General features: G+C 35.2%; 1 protein-coding gene across 1 annotated transcript in view; it reads left to right on the top strand.

Annotated features, from left to right (window-relative positions):
- Nucleotides 1-21,112, top strand: part of LOC150101959 (forkhead box protein P1-like) — a 227,939-nt gene that overhangs the window by 70,731 nt on the left and 136,096 nt on the right. Inside the window, exons 4-6 of the mRNA XM_090399943.1 lie at nucleotides 6,665-6,938; nucleotides 11,791-12,103; nucleotides 19,871-20,075. Of these exons, the coding sequence (XP_090256069.1) occupies nucleotides 6,665-6,938; nucleotides 11,791-12,103; nucleotides 19,871-20,075 (792 nt within the window). The remainder of the gene's footprint in view (nucleotides 1-6,664; nucleotides 6,939-11,790; nucleotides 12,104-19,870; nucleotides 20,076-21,112) is intronic.

Raw genomic sequence — 21,112 nt, 5'->3', positions numbered from 1 at the left:
AAAACTAAATATAGCAAAATAATAAATCTTCTTATTAATACCATTAATAATGTTATCCGGAAAAGAATGTTTACTTTTGTCCCCCACCAACTTGTTAGGTTTATTTATCCGTTGTTAATTGCTCTTTGAATAAATAAGTAAGCAAAACAAGACTCAAGTTGCCGCTTAATTTTTTTTCAATGATATTGAGGAAGTCAGTCTGTTTTATGCATGTATAAACAAGAAGATTGATTTTGATTATGCAGATTTTGTAGCAGCCTCCAAAGGAGATCAGTAGAAGTCATTCTGATCTTTTATATTGAATGTTGAGTATACAGCAAAAGTTAGCAGCTTCTTTAGAGGAGAATGATGTCATTTGGAGGGGGGGACATGTCTGTACATGCCATTGCGTTGCTGTTAATCATCCCAGGTCCCTAGTTGGCAATACAGAAGAATTGCAAGACCATTGATATCACAGCCCGAATACTTTTAGGTCCAGTAAGGCATAAAATACTAATACGAACCTGCTTTCCTTCAGAAAGTTGATTATTTTATCTTGCTGTCAGATCCTAGAGAATCTTTGGGAATAAAATCAGCCACAAGCCATCCTATAAGTATTTCCACAACAGCTATAGAACTCACTGCTATGAATTTTCATTGAACAACTATAGTACACATGCCTTTTTTTTTTTTTTTTTTCCAACAATAATGAATATATATATATTGTTGATATGGGTTAAGGTATAGACCTTGGATTCTGGATCATTAGAAATTGGCTCTATGGAGTGACAAGTCATGCCACACGCTTCTAACACAATGGATGTTTGGGCATGGAGGATATTTTTTAATTGAGTATTGTCTCACTGATGAATTATGAAGATGACTATAATGATGTGATGATGCTCTGCAGATCAGTTTGTGTCGTAGAACATAGAATCATGACTACCATTCATAACACTGATGTTCTGGACCGGTAATATAAAATGGCAATATAAATGGCAAGTAATATAAAACTGCCACAGTGAAGAATATGCACTGTGGCAGTTTTATATTACTTGCCATTACACTTTTCAGCTCAGATAAAAAATTTTGTTTGAAGAGAATAAGATCAGAAAATTGAAGTAGGCAGTACAGAGTCTGGATCTGAACCCAATTGAACATTTGTCTTCATTAGTGGAACCTGCTAATGCACCAAATAGTATTGGAAAGCATTTACTTTAAAGAAAAAGACTTCCATGAGACATATGTTGACATTATTCATTTTAGTTATTATTTTGTGACACCTCTGATGAGTCCAAAGACTCATCGAGGGAGGACACCTACTCTACAGCTCTCCATCTCCACCACTCCATCCACCAACTACACCAACTTCTACTATCATCATCTACATCAATGCCATCTACTGCCCACCACCGCCACTAGTATTTTTTGTCTGTATATTGTGTGTGTTCTGAAGGGCCGATTTGTCTGTATGTAAGATGAAAAACCCGAGTTTCCATGAGGAAAAACCCTGCTACCTCGGTATGAGACCAGTGAACTCAATTTCAATTAAAAAAATCCATATAAAGATTCCTCCCTTCACAACGAAAATCAAACTTAGGCCTTTTCCATTCGAAGGGCACAACAGCTTATCATTTCCATCATTATTTCTATCTTTTTTTTATTTTTTTAATATTTGTGCATATATTTATATATAACCATATGTTCAGAATTATTGAATTTTATTTGTATAATATTGATTTTGCTCAACATTTTGTCTCTTCAATTAAGCTTAATTATTTAACCATTGTCAGTAAGTTCAAGGAGAGTATGATAGTTCTTATGTGAATAACAATTAGTATCACTCTCCCATTATGTATCTTTGACTGTATGGAGATGCCTGAGAAATTAATAATAATAATAATAATAATAATAATAATAATAATAATAATATATTAGAGCTTTTAAAATTAATTTTAAAATAAGGCTGCTTTTTATTTGGTGTATGTTTTTAATAATAATTTTTTGTTATTCAAATTAGAAAAAGAATGAATATTGGACAATTTAGTAAATCCATTATTTTGAAAATAAAAAAAAAACATCTGTAGAACTTGCAGTATTTCAGACATAATACATACCTGTTGAAATTTAGGGCCACAAGATGGCAGCACTTGTCTACAGAAGTCTCTCCCACGAGGGTCTTGGTTCACTAATAGTTTCAGTCTCACCATCAGTGATGGCTGAAGGGTGGATAATACTGCTGCCCACCATTCTTTAAAAATATTAGGGTTAATGAAGCTTTGTCCATGCCCTTTGGAAGTAAAAGGCTTTAGAGGATTTAATTTATTTATTTATCTTGAAAAATGTAATTTAAAATATAAAGAAGAGTGTGACTAATTTAAAATAATTTTCTAGTAAAAATTGTTCAAAATAATTTTCAGTTATTTATTACATAAAAAATTATTACAGATTGTATTATAATTTTTAAATTATTAATTGAAGAAACAGTCATTATTAAACTTTATAAAATATTATGTGCATTATATGACAGTGATAGCATTCGCCAAAATCCACTGAAACAGAATTAAGATAGAAATGTACAGACAAGCATTAGACTTATTGTTTTTATGGACCGGAAACCTGGAGCATAATAGACCAAGATAAAAAATAAAATAAATAAACCATGCATTTCTTTGCAAATAAAATCCTTGGAAAACTCTCTGTACCTTCAAGAGATAATATAACAGAAGAAATGGAAAAGACATAATCACAATTATAATCTCTACTAACTGAGGTAATTAGAGCTTACAAACTGAGGTAGCTTAAGCATGTGGAAAAAGTTAAACAACAGATAGAATGCAATCTAGAAGAAAACCAATGCTGGGAGAATAACACCTGAAAACAGAGTGAAACAAGAATCCTGAATTGAAGAGCACAGGATTGAAAAGAATAAATGGAAGAAGAAGAAGATAGTACTTACAGGAAAGAACCTTAGAGCAGTGTTTCGCAATGTGGCATGTGTACCCCTAGGAGTGTGCAGAAGGTCTTTAGAGTTACAAGGCACTTTTTTTTAAAAAAAAATTGATTGTTTTTTTACTCATATTTTTGTCACCTTATTGTCACAGATAAGTATAGCTGTTCTATATTTAATTTTTCAACAACTGATAAATCTTAAAGGAAGTTTTAAATAAAATGTCTCTTATCATGTATTGACTGATCTCTTGAGACTGCATCTGTTCTGTGGTTCAAACTGTTTGCATTGAAGTTTGAATTCAAACAGTTTGAACCATGCAGTCAGAACTTTCCAATAAATTTCGTTAAATCTTTCTTTTAAATCAACTGAGCCTGGTTGGCCGGCCAAGTGGTTAGAGTATCCACTTTCCAGCCAAAAGGCTGCGGGTTTTTGAATCCCACCATGGGCATGGATGTTTGTGATTGTCTATGGAAGTACTAGTGGTGGTGGCGGGCAGTACATGGCATTGGTGTAGGTAGGTGGATTGAGAGGTGTTGGACTCCCTTGAGGTGTCTTAATAATAATAATAATATGTATTTGATATTTTTTTAACAAAAGCTTCACATGTTTGTAATTTATTATAATGCAAATGTTAAAAAATAAATACCTTCATAATTATTCATGTTTGGATAAAATATTATTTTTTTTAATAACTTTTCCCAAACTCTCTTTTTCTTAGAGAGGATATGGTGAAGTTACTAAAATTTTAAAAGGAGTACTATGTAGGTACTAAACATTTGGGAAGCACTGCCTTAGAGGGTCAAAAGGGAAGAAGAAAATCAGTTTGCAATCATTTTACAAAAGCTATTTGCAAAATGATTGGCTATTTAGTGACATGCTTGTAATTTATTATAATGCAAATGTTAAAAAATTAATACCTTCATAATTAATCATGTTTGGATAAAATATTATTAATAACTTTTCCCAAACTCTCTTTTTCTTAGAGTGGATATGGTGGAGTTACTAAAATTTTAAAAGGAATACTATGTAGGTACTAAACATTTGGGAAACACTGCCTTAGAGGGTCAAAAGGGAAGAAGAAAATCAGTTTGCAATCATTTTACAAAAGCTATTTGCAAAATGATTTGCTATTTAGTGACATCCATGGCTAAGACACGTCAGACACTTTTGTGCATTTAAATAATCAACATCTAAAAATAAGCAGTAGAAAAATGTGGGATTGGTGAATTTTGTGTTATATGTATCAGTTTTGCCACCATGAAAATTCTTCAGTAATTTATTTAAATCTGTACTAAATTAGTTGATCTCAGGGGCTTCGTTTGGTGATCCAGTTACTCCTCTGAGACATAAAACTGACCTGAAAAATTTGATAGTGCTACATGTAAGTTATGTATAAACTAGGAATTTGAACATTTCATGAAGTTCATGCTATTGTTATTGCCAGAATGAACTTAAGTGTCTCCTGTTGGAAGAGTGATAATTTTTACTGATTGCACAAATATTTACATCTGTGCAAAGAAGTTCAAAATTCAGCACTGAAAGTGTTGCATACATATTCCTTCTACAATGGTTTGATTTTTTTTTAATTTATTGTTTTTATATTAATTATGATTTGAGTTTATTGCTTTTATTTAATTAAATTAGCAATTAAGAAAACTTAATAGAAATATCTTAAAATATCTAAAATCAAAGATAGTAATAATAATAATAAAAATAATTAGGTTCGGGTAGGTTCAACATTTATACATGGAACAGTAATCATTATGCGAGAACTGAACATGTTTCTTTGTTTTAATGCTTCTCTGGTTATTATTGGTTTTGCTTAGTATTATCAAACATCCTTGAAGTTTGTGTTAAGCTTATCTGAGAATGATATTAAATAGCTATGATGTAGTGGTTTTGAGATTGTATCCTCACTATATGACTGAGGATACAATCTCACTAATATATGCACATATATGCCATCCTGGTTGGCAAAGTGGTTAGATTATCCGCTTTCCAGCCAAAAGGCTGCGGGTTCGAATCCTGCTGTGGGCATGGATGTTTGTGATTGTCTGTGAAAGTAGTAGTGGTAGTGGTCGACTGAAGATGGTGTTGGTTTAGATGATGCGATTTGTTGTAGTTCATGAATTGAGTGGTGGAGATGGAGAGTTGTAGAGTAGGTGTCACGTAATCATAATCATAATCATATACATGTATGCTCATGAGAAGGATCACAGTGCATATGTGTATGTACACTGATATCTTAGAATATAGTGATGCAGTATGATATGGTATTGTTTTACTTATCTGCTTATTAGCTTGAAGAGATTTCATTAGACATACAAGGTACAACTTCCCATTTATTGTAACATGTTTGCAGTGCTCTGCAAACATGTTATTGTAATATTAGTAACTTAATAAATAATACATTTATTTTGTTCTTCTGGTACTGCGAAGCACTACTATGGATAATCACACATACCTAAACTTTTCATTATGTCTAGTTAGAACAAATTATGAAACTAATCATATCTGGAATATAATGTCATGTCATATTTGGCATGTTTGGAATATAAAAATCTTGATGACTTTGCTGTAGTGATTATTGCAGTTGTTTTGTATGTTTTATAGTTTACTTACTGTATATTGAATAGCTAGTCTTTTTGTTTGATACATATTTCTAATTATTCTAAAGTTAATATTTTAGAAATAAAAATGTAGTGTTTTAAAAGCACTGTATAGTGGCACAGGTGTTTCACTACATCTTGTGTTCTCTCATTGCATTACAAATAAAGACAGCATCATCATCATCTCTTTCATCCCAGAAGTGTTTTCTATTTTGTACCAAACCATTTTATAAATTTCTTGCTCCCCTTCCAGAATATTGTTCTGGAAGGGGAGCAAGAAATTATAAACAAACAGATCTGACATGAAAATTAACTATGGGTATGCATCTTTTTTTATAATCCAGCAATCCCTCAATTATTTGATCACAGCAGGAAACCAGTTGCTTGCCAAAAAATTAAGAGATCAGTACTGCTGTATCAGAAGTCAGTTCACACACTAACCCCTTCAAGAGTCAGGTTAATTGACAGTCTTATTATTTGAAGATCAGATAATTGAGTGATCACTGTATAAAGCTAAATATAAGCCTTTCAAAGTATTGCTACAAAATGTTAACTTCTTGTATGATATGTCATTGGTAAGTTTAAATTTTAAAAATACTTTTGAAAGGTTTATATGAATGCATACTGTTGTTTACCTTTCCAAAACCATCAGTACTATGAGTTTGAACTCTGCAGTACTGTATAACAACTAAATTACCTCAACCAAGCAAAAGATTAAAAAATGTTTCTCCAATGTGTTGTTAAAGAACTGCAGAAAAGAACCATTTGCACACTCAATTTGGGAATCTGTGGAGTCGACTAATATCATACTGCATGTTTCCATAGGCTGTTATGTAATTATTATGTATGAACACCATTGCTGTATTGTCTACATAGAATATCTTACCTATTGTAGAACATGATGTATGTAAATGTTTGGGATCTGGAAGGGAATTTTGCAGGTCATCACTGGTTAATTCTTTACTTCAGATTAATCCTATATTTGTGATTTGCATTCTCTTTTAAGTAATTTTAAAACCACACAATAGAGACAATAATAATCATATTGCTTGAATATTTTTTGCTATGATTGATTAACATGAATATTCATAAAATTCATTCCACATTTCCATCTTTCATTTAGCAACAACAACAACAACAGCAATTAAAACAGCTCGAGTCAGTAATTCCACAACTTCAGGAGCAGCTTCAAATGAATACAATCCAACAAAGCCAATTGCTACAACAATTGAATAACTTGGCCACAGGGGCACCAGCTGATAAAGGGCCTGTAAATCACCAACAACTCCAGCTTCAGCTGCAGCAGTTGGCTTTGCAGCAACACCAGCTTATTCAACAGCTGCAGCTTAGCCATAGGCAGTATCTATTAGGATTACAACCATTTGTTCTGCCTCAAGGTAAACTAGTATTTTCATTTCATTACTAGTATTTTCTATGAATTTTTAGACTTATTTATAATCATATTATGTATCAGGTATTTTATCATAGTTTTATATAACTGAGTTTTACTTCTATATCAACCAACAAACCAGAATTTAAACAAATTTGTTTTAATTAATTAATATAATTGTAATTATTATTAATAACAGACCACTATGGAGTCTAGTCTAGCCTAGTCTAGTTGAGTAAGTCTCTGCTTAACTAGTTTTTTTTTTATTTTATTTACTGAATCCCATCCATGAAGGTTTAAAACAGCAACCAGTGTCCTTGTCAGTATTGCAACAGTCTCTGGGATACCTTTACCACTTTTGCAATATATTCTCCGAATTTCAGGTTTCTATCAATCATCAACCCCCAGATCCTTTGCCTTCTCCAGTTCCTCCAACACAGTATGCAGCCTCGATGTATCCCAAACTTCAAGGCTTTACATTTAGCTGAATTAAACTGACCCTCATTCATTTTCCTATCTGTCCATTGTATTCAAATCCTCTTGAAGGGCTACAACATCTGCACTATTACTGATAACCCTTCCCAGCTTCACATCATCTGCAAACAACTTTGAAATCCATAGCCATATCCCCTTGAAATCCATGGACAAGGTCATTGATATAAAGGTTAAACAATACAGGCTTCAGTACTGAGCCCTGTGGCACCCCACTTGTAACTTCTGCTTCCTTGATACAGCTCTCTCATAGGATCTTATCTCTCATTAGAGAGTTGTGATCTTCCTTGATCACAACTCTCTAATGAGACGGCCAATCCCCAATCCAGTTCACTAATTTGACATCTAAACCAATGCTTCAAACTTAAGTATCAGCTTATTATGTGGCACTCTATCAAATGCCTTTGTAAAATCCAAAAAAAATTGCAGAATATGCCTTTCCCTCATCAATTGCTCTTGTCACTTTATTATAAAAGGCAATCAGATTACTAAAACAAGAGTACCCCTTAACAAATCCATGTTGACTCTCACAGATAATATTACCCTCATCTGTCCATTGCTGTAAATGATCCCTCACTAATTTTTTCAAAGTCTTAACAACTACTGATGAAATACAAACTGGTCAATAGTTTGAACACTTTCATTCTACTACCACCCTTATACAATAGCACTATCTTACTCTCCTTCCACTGCTTGGGTATACCTACCTTTCCTGTGACCAGACTTTCATTGAAAAGCCAGGTTAACAGAGCTGTCAGTTATTTAACACATTCTCTCAAAACCTGTGGCAAAATCCCATCCAATCCCATTGCTTTACTGAAATCTAAAGTATTCAGTATTTGAAACACACTCTCTTGCACTTCTAAACTTTGACCTTTCCCCATTCCTCTAATATTAAACCCTACTTCTCTAGGATGAAATACCAATAAAAATGATATATCAGTGCCATTCTCTTCTCATATTCCAGTTTTGCCTTCCTTACCATACTAGTCACTCTCCTGACCTGTCTTATATTCTTCATGTATCTACTCTCCACTCCTCTCCTTATATCTCTTCCATAACCTCTTTCACCTGCAGCTCTCATTTGATATTGTTTGTCATCCACTTTGCACCAAAATTGTGTTCACTTTCATTTTCATTTTTTCTTTTGCAGCATACAATTTTCCATTGCTGCTAATAGATATTTCTTCACCAGTTCTCAAGCACTGATGATGTCTCACCCTTCCAATTCCTCCATCCATGGAACTTTCCCAAGCTGATTTCTAAGATTATTATAATCACTTGCCTTATAATTCTACATACATTCCCTTCTCTTTGATACTCCTATGTGTCTATTCCTCTTCCAAGTCAAACCACATGGCCACTCTCTCCAAATGGAGGCAGAGATGCCATCTTAATTATAATCAGATCTTCTGATGCTATGATTAAATCTAAAACTTTTTAACCTGATGTTCCTACAACTGCATGTTACCTAAGACATTTGTCCCTCAGAAATTTCATTCCCTGACTAATTCTACTACATTCAGGTTTCTCTTCCCAATTTATATTGCTAAAGTTTCCCATAACATCATTCTTTTTGCAGTTGCCAAGCTTAACTGCCTAAACATCTCCCATTCTTCATCCTCTGTGCTCCCTGGCTCATAGCAACACTCCACTAAATATGTTGTCCTGCCCACCTCACACCATATACTCTCAAAACCATTAGTGCCATTGCTATTCAAATCCTCCACTCTGAGAGAATACAACCCATCACTTATCATAAGCAGTAATCCACCACTGTTTTTCCCTTCCTATCCTGTCAAAAAATGCTATATCCTGCTACTTCTATTCCTGTCAGTATATCATCTTCTGTCAACCACATCTCAGAGATCCCAATAATCTTTGGACAGGCTGAGGCTCTCACTGCCACCATTTTGTTTCCTTTATTCTGAATACTTCTGAGATGTATTCAGAAGTAGACATTTGTATAAAGAATCATCAAGACACTCTCACTGTTTCTATACCTAACATTATCCTCTCCAGACTCCACTGGATTCAGCATTACACAATGTATTCCCTCTTCTCCCATTTATTTAACTAACAAATTGTTGCTGCAATGAGACCTGGTTGAATGAGGATGATATACTGCAATGAGTGTAGCATTTTCCAAAAAGATAGAAAAAAATAGAAGACAGGTGGAATAAAGAGTTGTTCCCAACAGGTGGAAAGAAATAAACAGGATGGTGGTTTGAGGTTGTGAGCTTGGGGCAAACAGAAATATTATCATATAGTGGGGTGTTGCTATAGACCATGAAATATTGAAGAAGGTGATTGGGAAATATTCCAATAGATAGGATTAATGTATGATTGAATGGCAGATGATAATATATACAGGGTGTTCGGGATAAATTTGACATATTTATAATTAATTATATTTTTCCGTAAGTTACATGTATTAACACACACTTCTCTTCATTTAAAAGTTTGGACCCTTCTTCATTCATATACAAGATGTCAGAAAGGATGGATAGCTGGAACCCACCTGAATCATGGAAGAGAATAACTTGTATCATGATGATTCGTGCCCGCCATCAAAATAAGGATATTACGACTGCTGCCCAATGCTCCCTGAATACAGTAAAAACAATCAGGCATGAACTAGAGACTTGCAATGGTGACTACGAGGATGTAGCAAGAAGAAAGATCCCTAGCAGACGATCTGATTGCGTTCGTACAGCAGAATTCCTCGCAAATCTGCAGGAACAGGTGTTGAAGAACCCTGGCATTGGAATTCGGGCTTTGTTCGTGGAGTTGCTAACTGTAGTCAAGCCCTGGATAACAAGGGTAGCCAATGGTAGGCCGTATGTATGGCAGCAGGATTCGGCCCCTTGCCACACCTCTGGGAAAAGTCAAAAATGGTTGTCTGAAAATTTCTACGACTTCACCAGTCCAAATGTTTGGCCTCCAAACTCCCCAGACCTTAACCCCATGGATTATTTTGTATGGGGCGCAGTTGAAAAAGACACCAATCACACTTCCAGTAATACAAAAGCCCAGTTAATGGATAAAATTAAAACAGTTTTTGCGGCCCTTCCCAGGGAGACTGTAGCATCAGCTTGTTCGAGGTTCCGAAGCAGAATTGAAGCTGTGATCGATGCTAATGGTGGTTATTTTGAGTAAATCTTGTTGATAGTATTGTAATTAACTCTGCCTGTAATGTTTTTTTGTCAATTCATTAAATTTAATAGATACAAAGAAGATTTTCTTTTTCCTTACGAAACTGTCAAATTTATCCCGAACGCCCTGTATATGCATTGATTGAAATCAAGAAGCAACTTATAAAAATAAAAAGATAAGCTACTTAAAGATCATTACTCAACATGATGTGTTAGAGATGGCATGAGGGACATTACTGTTGAATTTAGTAATGTTCTAGAAGATGATAATTGAAGGTGATGATATAGTGCCATGTTGCCACCAATTGGCTTGCATGATCATGTGATTGATATAGGAGGTGGTCAGACAGGTGAAAATTTGATTGAGAAAAAGAGAGATGGGGGAGGACTGCAGAACAGCAAGCTATGGCAAGCTCAGGAAACAGGTTGGTGACTAACTGCAGCATGAGCAATTGAGGTGTTTGTAGATCAGTGATGCTTAAGACCTAGTTTAAGATCAGTTGATGATACAGTGCCAGACTGTTTCCAGAGGCAGACAGATAAATGGAGTGAGTGTGAAATGGAGGATATATAAAGAGGAGATTCTTAACAACTTAATGAGGAGTATAATGTGACCAATATTATACTCCTTAATTGGAGAGAGTAGCAGCTGATGGGATGTTGCTGCAAGAGGATTTGAGTAAGTAGATAAGATAAAAGTTCAGTGTTGCTAAGTTAAGGGTATGTACTTTGACAGAATGATGAAAAAAGGTATCACATTAGTGGAGCTTTGCTCTAAAATGTGGAAGAGGCAAAGGATTTAGGAATGAATAGTGAATAGAAAGCTCATGACTTGAAGTTCATCTGAAAGTCACTGAAAAGTGCTGCCATATTTGAGAAGGAAATTGTTACTTACGGTTGAAGAGTGATAGTGCATTATATAAACCACTGATCTGACCGATCTGACCAACATCTGGATTATTTTTCTTCCCCCCACACTACACACATTTTCATGTGGACAGTAATAAATATAATAATTACTTTTATAAAAATATGAAAGAAATTATAACTTGCTTTTATGTTTATATATATATATCTAAAGAATTAATGTGATAATTTCATGCAAAGATTTATATAAATGAAATACATAAATATTAAGAAATCAGTTATTTGTATCTATATTTTTTTCACATCATAATGATTCATACACATATCAACGTTTCTTGTGAACAGGAGTTGCTCCTAGTGATGTACCAAATGTGTGGAAAGATGGACTGTCAGATGAAACATTTAATAAAACAAGTTTGAATGGCATATTACATAATTCTCCTAATAATCATTCATCACCTGTTCTCAATGGGCAGCATGACAATTTTGCAGCTTCACCGTCTTTAACTCCCACATCATCTGCTAGTCAAAGAACCGCAACTCCAAAGGAAGAAAATAGGAGATCTTCCAGTCCTCTTTCCCATCCCTTATATGGCCATGGGGTGTGCAAATGGCCTGGGTGTGAAGCTGTGTGTGATGAATATCAAGTTTTTATAAAGTAAGAAGTATTGTTTATAAAAAACTACACTTAAAGTTTATAACTTGTGAAATGTAGTTTTGTCTATTTAATTTATGAAATATTTGATGCAGAAATTTACATTTAAATATCACTAATATTAGGATGAATGAATGAATGCATAAATATTAACTGAAAGCAATTTCTAATTCCCTGAAACAAAGTTCACATAATAAATTTTCTTATGGAAGAGAGAAAGTACTTACTAAATTAACATTATTCTTAATTTTCTTCTTCCCATGGCTCTACTGCCCAAATTGAGCCTTGGCCTCCTGATTTGTTGTCTACAACCTGTCTATCCAGAACCTTACATCTCCAGTTTGGAGACATTGTAATATGATGCTGCTATCTTAACTAATGGTAACTATACATCTCATTCTTGGTTTTCCTCTTGATCTTTTGCCAAGAATTTTTCAGTTTATAGTCTTCTCAAGAATACTGTCATTTTCCTTACAAAAAAACATTCTGCCCACTGAAGCTTTTTGAACTTAATTATACTAGATATTGTAGATTTCTTAGAGAGTTCATATAACTCATGGGTACATCTGATCCTCCAGAGGCCATTATTATCCACTGGGCCAAATTCTAAGGATTTTGCTTTTTTGGAATCTGATTTCAAAATCTGAAATCAGATTCCAAGTGGAAAACTTTCAACATCTATCTCTAATCCAGAGTATTTTAGTAATAAGGCATGACACCATTTTGGCTACTTGTATGTGGGAATATGACTTCTGCATTACTTCAATCTTGATATCACTTCTGGGTTTGGCTCCCACTGATGAAACCTTAATAAAGGTCAAAAAACCGGTCTGGGTAGTTACCCTTCCCATAATGCATTGCATTATACATCTCTGTAAGGATATGTACATTGTATTATGGATACTAAGGCAAGTGATGTGAAGCCATTAGCCTCTATATACGAGTTGCCCAGTTGCAAAGTTACTCCATGCACAAACTTTGTTTGCTTAGACTTGGATAAAGGATTAAACCAAGAATATAATTTCTTCACATCTTTAATTTATACTATAACCAAGTGGAAAAGCTCTCAACAGATTTTCCATCCATGCCATAAATATCCTGGTTTCACATCCATAGTTGACAGTGGACAAGTTATCAATTCATACATTTGTACTTTAGGTACAAATATTCCAGTGGATATCTTTTGAGCTGAATACACATGAGAGAGAAAATAAAAAGACTGATCACACCTCTTTATTCAGTTCTATACTTCTGATATGTTTTGTTTTCTATATCTACCAATATGCACATTTATAATTTTGGAAGTAAAAAGAGTAAAACAGAAAGTTTGCTGAGAGCTTTATTCTCATGCGAGGCTAAAGAAGAATGATGAATATACCATAGGATTGGAAAGATCTGAATTTTGAATTCCATCAATTATGTGAGAAATCTTTTCTAAAACTTTTTGGATGAAGCTGAGATGGGCTGTTTTTTTTTTTTTTTTTTTTTTTTTTTTTTTTTTTTTTTTTTTTGCACCTTTTGTTAGAAAATGAGTGTAAAGAGGATGGATAAAATGAGTATTGATATGGAAGAGTAATAAACCAAGGAACATGGGAAACAAATTGTGAAGGATGGGAAAAAGAAGAAGAAGATGGATTTAAGGTTAAGAGAGACTGATTATGAAGTACAAATTAAATGATGTGAGATGAGTAAGCACAGGGATGAGAAGAGCTCCCATGGTCAGCAGCCTGGAAGGTGCCTGAGGCTTGGCAATATTGCACGTGTTTTTGTCTTTCTCAGTATTAACATTATCATTACTAGTCCTTGTGGAAGATCTGAAAAACTTTTCACCAGGACTTGAATCCTCTCCATTGGCCCTGAGTAAAGTGTATGAGTGAAATAAGAGGTGTAGCATTGAGAGTACAGTAACCAGTTACAGAAAGAAAGAAATGTGGAAAGAGTGGTAAATGTAATTGATCATGCCCAGGAAAGTAAGAAACTATGGTGATTCAGAGAGAGAAGGTTGGGAGACATTACAAGTTAATAATGACAAAAGTGTGGATTATTATGGTTCTTTAGAGTACAATACTCAATTTTATCCATTTCAAGGGATATGGACAACACTTTTGCTTCAGGCAGCTGTATAAAAAAACTACTCGATAGAATGACTTGCAATTTCACATGGATGCTTATGACAGATGTACCAACTTAGAAAAAAAATCTCCGAGGCCGAGAACTTTCAAGACCACCCTCATACGTTAATATCATGGGTGACCTGCACATATTAAAAAAAAATTATTGCCAAACTCGCCTCCCTTATTTCTGATAATTGTGGCATTAGCAGATATCTATCAGAAATAAGGGAGGTGAGTTTGGCAATAATTTTTTTTAATATGTGTAGTTCACCCATGATATTAACGTATGAGGGTGGTCTTAAAAGTTCTTGGCCTTGGAGATTTTTTTTTCTAAGTTGGTACATCTGTCATAAGCATCCATGTGAAATTGCAAGTCATTCTATCGAGTAGTTTGTTTTATACAGCTGCCTGAAGCAAAAGTGTTGTCCATATCCCTTGAAATGGATAGAATTGAGTATCATGCTGTTATAAAATTCTTTGTAATGGCAAAAGAAATTAATTTGAAGTTATAAAAGTTTATGGGCACTCTTCTCCTTCATTTTCGACAATTAAGAAATGGGCTGCTGAGTTTAAATGTGGCCGTACCAGCCTCGAAGACGATCCACATGAAGGATGTCCAAAAAGTGTAACAAGATCAGAAAACATTGATCAAGTGCACGATATGGTATTGGATAACCGTCGAATTAAAGTGCATGAAATTGCTGAGACTATAGGCATTTCAAAAGAATGTGTATAATATATTTTGCATGAAGAATTGAAAAAGCTTTGCGCAGGAGAGGTGCCACGCTTGCTCACAGCAGATCAAAAATGCACTCGCATGAATATCTCTGAACAGTGCTTGGAGCGTTTTAACAAGAATAAAACTGATTTTGAATGTCGATTTATTACTATCGATGACACTTGGATTCACCATTACACACCAGAATCCAAACAGCAGTCAAAACAGTGGACAGAAGCCGGTTGTTCAATGCCAAAGAAGACAAAGTCGGTTCCATCAGCAGGAAAGGTCATGGCATTGGTCTTTTGGGATTCTAAAGGCATTTTGTTTATTAATTATCTTGAAAAGGGTAAAACAATAACCAGGGAATATTATTCAAATCTTTTAACCAGACGACAAAATTCGTGAGAAAAGACCTGGTTTGCTAAAGAAAAAAAATCATCTTTCATTAGGACAATGCACCTGCCCACAAAGGTGTTTTGGTAGTGAGAAAATTAAGGGATCTGCACTATGCATTGTTGGAACATCCACCCTATTCCCCAGATTTGGCTCCCTCTAACTTCTATCTCCTCCCAAAACTAAAACTCTACTTCGCTGGTCAGCGTTTTTCTTCAGGGTATTTTGCAGATCTTACTGAACCACTACAGGGATGGGCTAATAGCACTGGAGCATTGCTGGAATAAATGTATTAGTCTCAAGGGAGATTATGTTGAAAAATAAAAATAATTTTGAAATTTTAAACTCAATTTTTCATTGTTAGGTCGAGAACTTTTCAGACCACCCTCATTACTGAGACGTGGTTGACAGAACAGGATATAATAACAGGAATAGAAGTAGCAGGGTACAGCATTTTTTGGCAGAATAGAAAGGGAAAGCATGGTGGTGGAGTACTGCTTATGATAAGTGATGACTTATGTCCTCTAAGAGTGGAGGCTTTGAAAGGCAGTGACACTAATGATTTTCAAAGCATATGGTGTGAGGTAGAGATAGGCAAGATGAGATATTTAGTAGGGTGTTGCTACAAACTAAGGAGCACAGAGGGTAGTGACCAGGAGATGTTTAGACAGTTGAGCTTGGCAAGTGCAAGAAGAATGATTGTTATGGGAGATTTTAACTACAATGGTATAAATTGGGGAGAGGAAGATGTATATAGCAATAAGGGAATGGAATTTCTAGAATTCTTGAGGGACAAATATCTTAACATGTAATAGAGAGAACAAGAGGTTCAAGAGTTTTGGATTTGGTCATGGCATCAGAAGAGCTGATAATAAGTGAGATGACCACATGGTCACTCTCTCCCACCAGTTGGAGAGAGTGACCATGTGGTTTTGACTTGGAAGATGAATAGACATGCAGACATCCACTTTGGGAAGTTTCATGGAGGGAGGAATTGGAAGGCCAGGATATCATTAGTGCTTGGGAAATTGTGAAGGAATATTTGTTAGCAGCAATAGTAAGCTGTATTCCACAAGTGAAGAAGAGGACACAATTTGGAGTAAAGTGGATGACAAACAATACTAAACAGAAACTCCATGCGAAAAAGAGGCTATGGAAGAGATATAAGGAGACAGGTGAAGAGCAGATGCATGAAGAATATAAGACACAAGCCAGGAGAGTGACTAGTATGGTAAGAAAGGCAAAACTGAAATATGAGAAGAGATTGGCACTAAGATCCAAAGAAAATCCTAGGGAATTTTTTTAGCTATGTGGCCAGTAGGTGAAGAAACAATTGTGGAAGAATGACATTGTGAGATAAAAATGGGCATAGTGGAGTTGTTCAGTGAGCACTTTATTGGAGTATTTCATCCTGGAGGAGGTTTTAATACTAGAGGGATAGGGTAGGATCAGGGTTTAGAGGTGCAAGAGGAGAGTGTGTTCCAAATACTGAGTACTCTGGATACTAATAAAGCTGTTGGACTGGATGGTATTTCACCACAGGTTTTGAGAGAATGTGCTAAAGAACTGACAGCTCTGTTGACCAGGCTTTTCAATAAAAGTCTGGCTGAAGGAAAGGTACCTATAGAATGGAGGGAAGGTAAGATAGTGCCATTGCATAAGGCCGGTAGCAGACTGGAAGTGTCTAATTATAGGCCAGTTTGTGTGTCATCAGTAGTTGTTAAGATCTTGGAGAAATTAGTTAGGGACCGTATACAACATTGGGCAGATGAGTGTAATGTTATCTGTGAGAATCAACATGGATTTGTTGTGGGGCACTCTTGTTTTAGTAATATGATTGCCTTTTATAATGAAGTGACAAGAGCAGTTGATGAGGGAAAGGCATATACTGCCATTTTTTTGGATTGGGTGCTACATGATAAGCTGATGTCTAAGTTGCAGCACATGGGTTTAAATGTCAGGTTATTCACATGGATTCAGGATTGGCTGACTGATAGGTATCAGAGAGTTGTGTATGGTGGAGCAATATGAAGGAAGCAGAAGGTTACAAGTGGGGTTCCACAGGGCTCAGTACTGGGACCTGTATTGTTCAACCTTTATATTAATGATCAATGGATTGCAAGGGGACATTCAGTTGTTTGCAGATGATGTGAAGCTGGGAAGGGTTATCAATAATAGTGCAGATGTGGCAGCCCTGCAAGAGGATTTGAATAAACTAGACAGATGGGAAAATGAATGGTTTTGTCGGTTTAATGCAGCAAAATACAGTCTTGAGGTTTGGGATCCATCGATGGGAGGTGCATACTCGAGTGGAGGGGCTGTACTGGAGGAGGTAGGGGAGACAAGAGATCTGGGGGGGTGATGATTGATAGAAAACTGAAATTCAGGAGCATATTGCAAAGGTGGTGATGGTAACTCAGAGAAGATTGCTGTAATACTCAGAAGGACGCTGACCTGCAGAGATAAAAGAGTTATCATTCCGTTGTATAAGACCCTGATCAGCACTTAGATTATTGTTCTCAGATTTGGTCCCCAGGATTTGAAGGGGATAAATTGACTATGGAAATGGTACAGAGGTGGATAACAAATATCGTTTCAGGACTGCACAATATGAGTTATAAGGATTGACTGAGGAAATGCGGACTGCAGAGTTTGGTGGATAGAAGAAGGAGAGTTGATATGATCGAGCCTTTTAAACTGTTGAGAGGCAGTTACAGGGTAGATATTGGAGAGTTCTTTCACTTGGTGGAAAGGTGGGAAGGAGTGATGACAAGGGGCCATCCCTGGAAGTTATGAAAGGAGGCTGTACGCAAGAGGATGAGGAGTGGTTCTTTGCATGGAGGGTGGTTGAACCTTGGAATGCATTGCCTGAGAGAGTGGTTGGAGCAGGAACGGTCAGTGAGTTCAAGTAGTGGTATGATAAACTTTGTGTTTCCTAAACATTGCCTCCCACGATGAGTCTTTTGACTCAACGGAGGCCTGGATAATAATAATAATAATCATAAATAATAATAATAAATGTTTTCGGATAAACCTCATTTCCAGCTGTGCTGTATGGATGGTGGTGGATTAAACAAATGGGAAGAGAATCACCCTGATGATGTGTGGACAGCAGGAAGTGGTGGCATTATGGTATGGTGGATGTTTTCTTGGGAATTTCTTAAAGCCCTAATACTTATAATTAATACTGTGAATGCTACAAAGTGTCAACCATTGTGGTTGATAAGGGACACCCAATCACTTCTTTTTAGATGGAAGAAGTGTGTTCTACTAGAAATGCTATATACCATGTTGCTGGTGTTGTTGGAGAATGGTTCACTGAACACAACAACAACTTCCAGATATTACCATGGCTGTCATATTTTATGGATTTGAATTTCCACAGATCTGCAAATGTTCAGAATAGAGTTTTCATATGCTAGATCTTTCAACCCAAGTAATCCTGGATGTGTTCTATGGAATTCAAATCTATAAAATATATAACTGCCATTGTAACACCTAGCAGTTGCTGTTGCATTCAGAATTGCAAACTACTCTTGAACAATTAGAAATACATACACGTTAACACAAGAATAATGTTTAATTTGCCAAATATTTCAGTCTGAATATTACAGACCATCTTCAGTGGCTACATAGGAATAGTTTTAAAAAACAAAGTGGAATACAAACAATTAATCATTCATACATAGAACGTATGAATGTTCATATCAATTGTTCGTATTCCACTTTGTTTTTTAAAACTATTCCTATGTAGCCACTGAAGATGGTCTGTAATATTCAGACCAAAATATTTGGCAAATTAAACATTATTTTTGTGTTAACGTGTATATATTTCTAATCTCTTGAACAATACCAGCAACAATTATGACAGTGATGATAATATTTTGCCCAGGCAGTGTGTATAACTGCATTTATTATTATTATTATTATTATTATTATTATTATTATTATTATTATTATTATTATTATTATTATTATTATTATTCAGGCCTCCATTGCCTAAATAAATAATATTACCCTATCTTCCCCATTCTGTATATGAGTTCTTAACAATTTTCTCCAAAATCTTAATTACAGAAGCAATGCAAACAGGCCTATAGTTTGATGCTTCCATTCTACCACGATCCTTAAGCAATGGTACAATGATCCTTAATATAATGGTATTTCTAGGAACCTGTCCCATTGCAAGGCTTTCATTAAACAGCCAAGTTAATGGCACAGTCAGGTTTTTGAGTTGTGCACAGAGCACAACTCAAAAAACGGACTTTTACATGTGTTTAAGAAGTGGACGCAATATTGGGACAAATGCATCGCGTCTCACGGTAGTTACTTCGAAAAAGACCATGTAAATGATGACGATTAAAGGTAATCTGTTTTCTGTATAAATATAGTCTTATAACTTATTGAACAGCCTACGTATATATCTTTTTAAAAAACTTCTATAAATGCATGAAAAAATGTTACCAGTGTTTTTATTTACCAAATCAGTTAATGAACAAATTTTTGTAATCTTTAATACATATCATTACAAATACCATTTAGACACTTGAATACAGAACACCAGTTAGATGACAGAAGCACAGCCCAAGCACGAGTTCAGATGCAAGTGGTATCGCAACTAGAACTCCAACTAAACAAGGAAAAAGATAGGCTTCAAGCAATGATGGAACATTTACATATGAAAACTCCTATGTCTAGCAGTGCCACTGGAAACAGTAAAAGTAGCAACAGTCCCAAACCTGAAGCAGTAAGATTTACTTATTATAAATCATTTCTTTATATTGAAAATATTTTTGAATTAAATATAGTGTTTTGAGTACAAAATGCATTCCTTGTTTTCACCAATATACATAATTATAGGAGGTTAAATTAAAAATAACTCACACACTAGCAATTTATTTTTATCTTTTGTTTCTATATCAGCCTTCCTCACACAATGTGAGGAAGGCTATTTCAAAGAGTGGAGGTAGATGAAATGAAGCCAGAGGTGTAAGTGAGCCCAAGAAAAGAAATCTGATTTGACCTGGAGATCTGGGTATTATCTAAGATAAGGGAATGTGAGGTGAGATATATCTTGTGAAGAGTTTTGGTAACATTGATCTATGTAAGGTCTTGAAGCCTGGAATGTTTGTGCACCACAGGATTTGTTATTTGAAGAAGAGGAATAGAAGAAGAATAAATCCAAGGATAGGATTTGAGTTCAGTGAGAAATTATTTATGTACAGGAGGAAGAGCAATGGATGAAAATACCCTTGAGATTCCACATCATGGCGAGAAATTTGAAGAGAGGAAACTATCCACCAAGACATGCAGTGAATTAGAATAGAAGTGAGGTCCTTATATTCTATACAAAACAATACTTATCACACGTTGAATGTTAACAATATTGAAAAAGGTTTGAATGGTAACAGCAATTATTTGCAGATAATGCAAAGCTGTAAAGAACTCTGATGAGTTCTTCAGATGCAAAGCCATTTGATGATTTTACAGGACTTGAATAGGCTGAATGAGTGGGCAAGTAAATAGGTTTCCTGTTCAGTTTTATGGAAAGGTTTTAAAATTTGGGGAGCAAAGATGGAATACAGAATATAATTGGTGGGGATATCTTAGAGGAGGAGGAGGAGATAAGGGAATTGGAAATGATAGTGGATGAGGACCTAAAATTTAAGGAATGCCTTGCTAAAATTGGGAGGACAGCACAATGGATTATGGCAGTGATGCAGAGGACACTGATGTATTGAAGTAAGGAGATTATGGTTTCATTGTATAAGGCTTTGAACAGGC

The sequence above is a fragment of the Typopeltis vanoorti genome, chromosome 11 (genome assembly GCF_054136105.1).
Source record: "Typopeltis vanoorti isolate ZY-2024b chromosome 11, IOZ_Tvanoo_1.0, whole genome shotgun sequence".
Taxonomy (NCBI): domain Eukaryota; kingdom Metazoa; phylum Arthropoda; class Arachnida; order Uropygi; family Thelyphonidae; genus Typopeltis; species Typopeltis vanoorti.
Note: the sequence above shows the minus strand (reverse complement) of the source record. Positions and strands in the feature narration are given on the sequence as shown.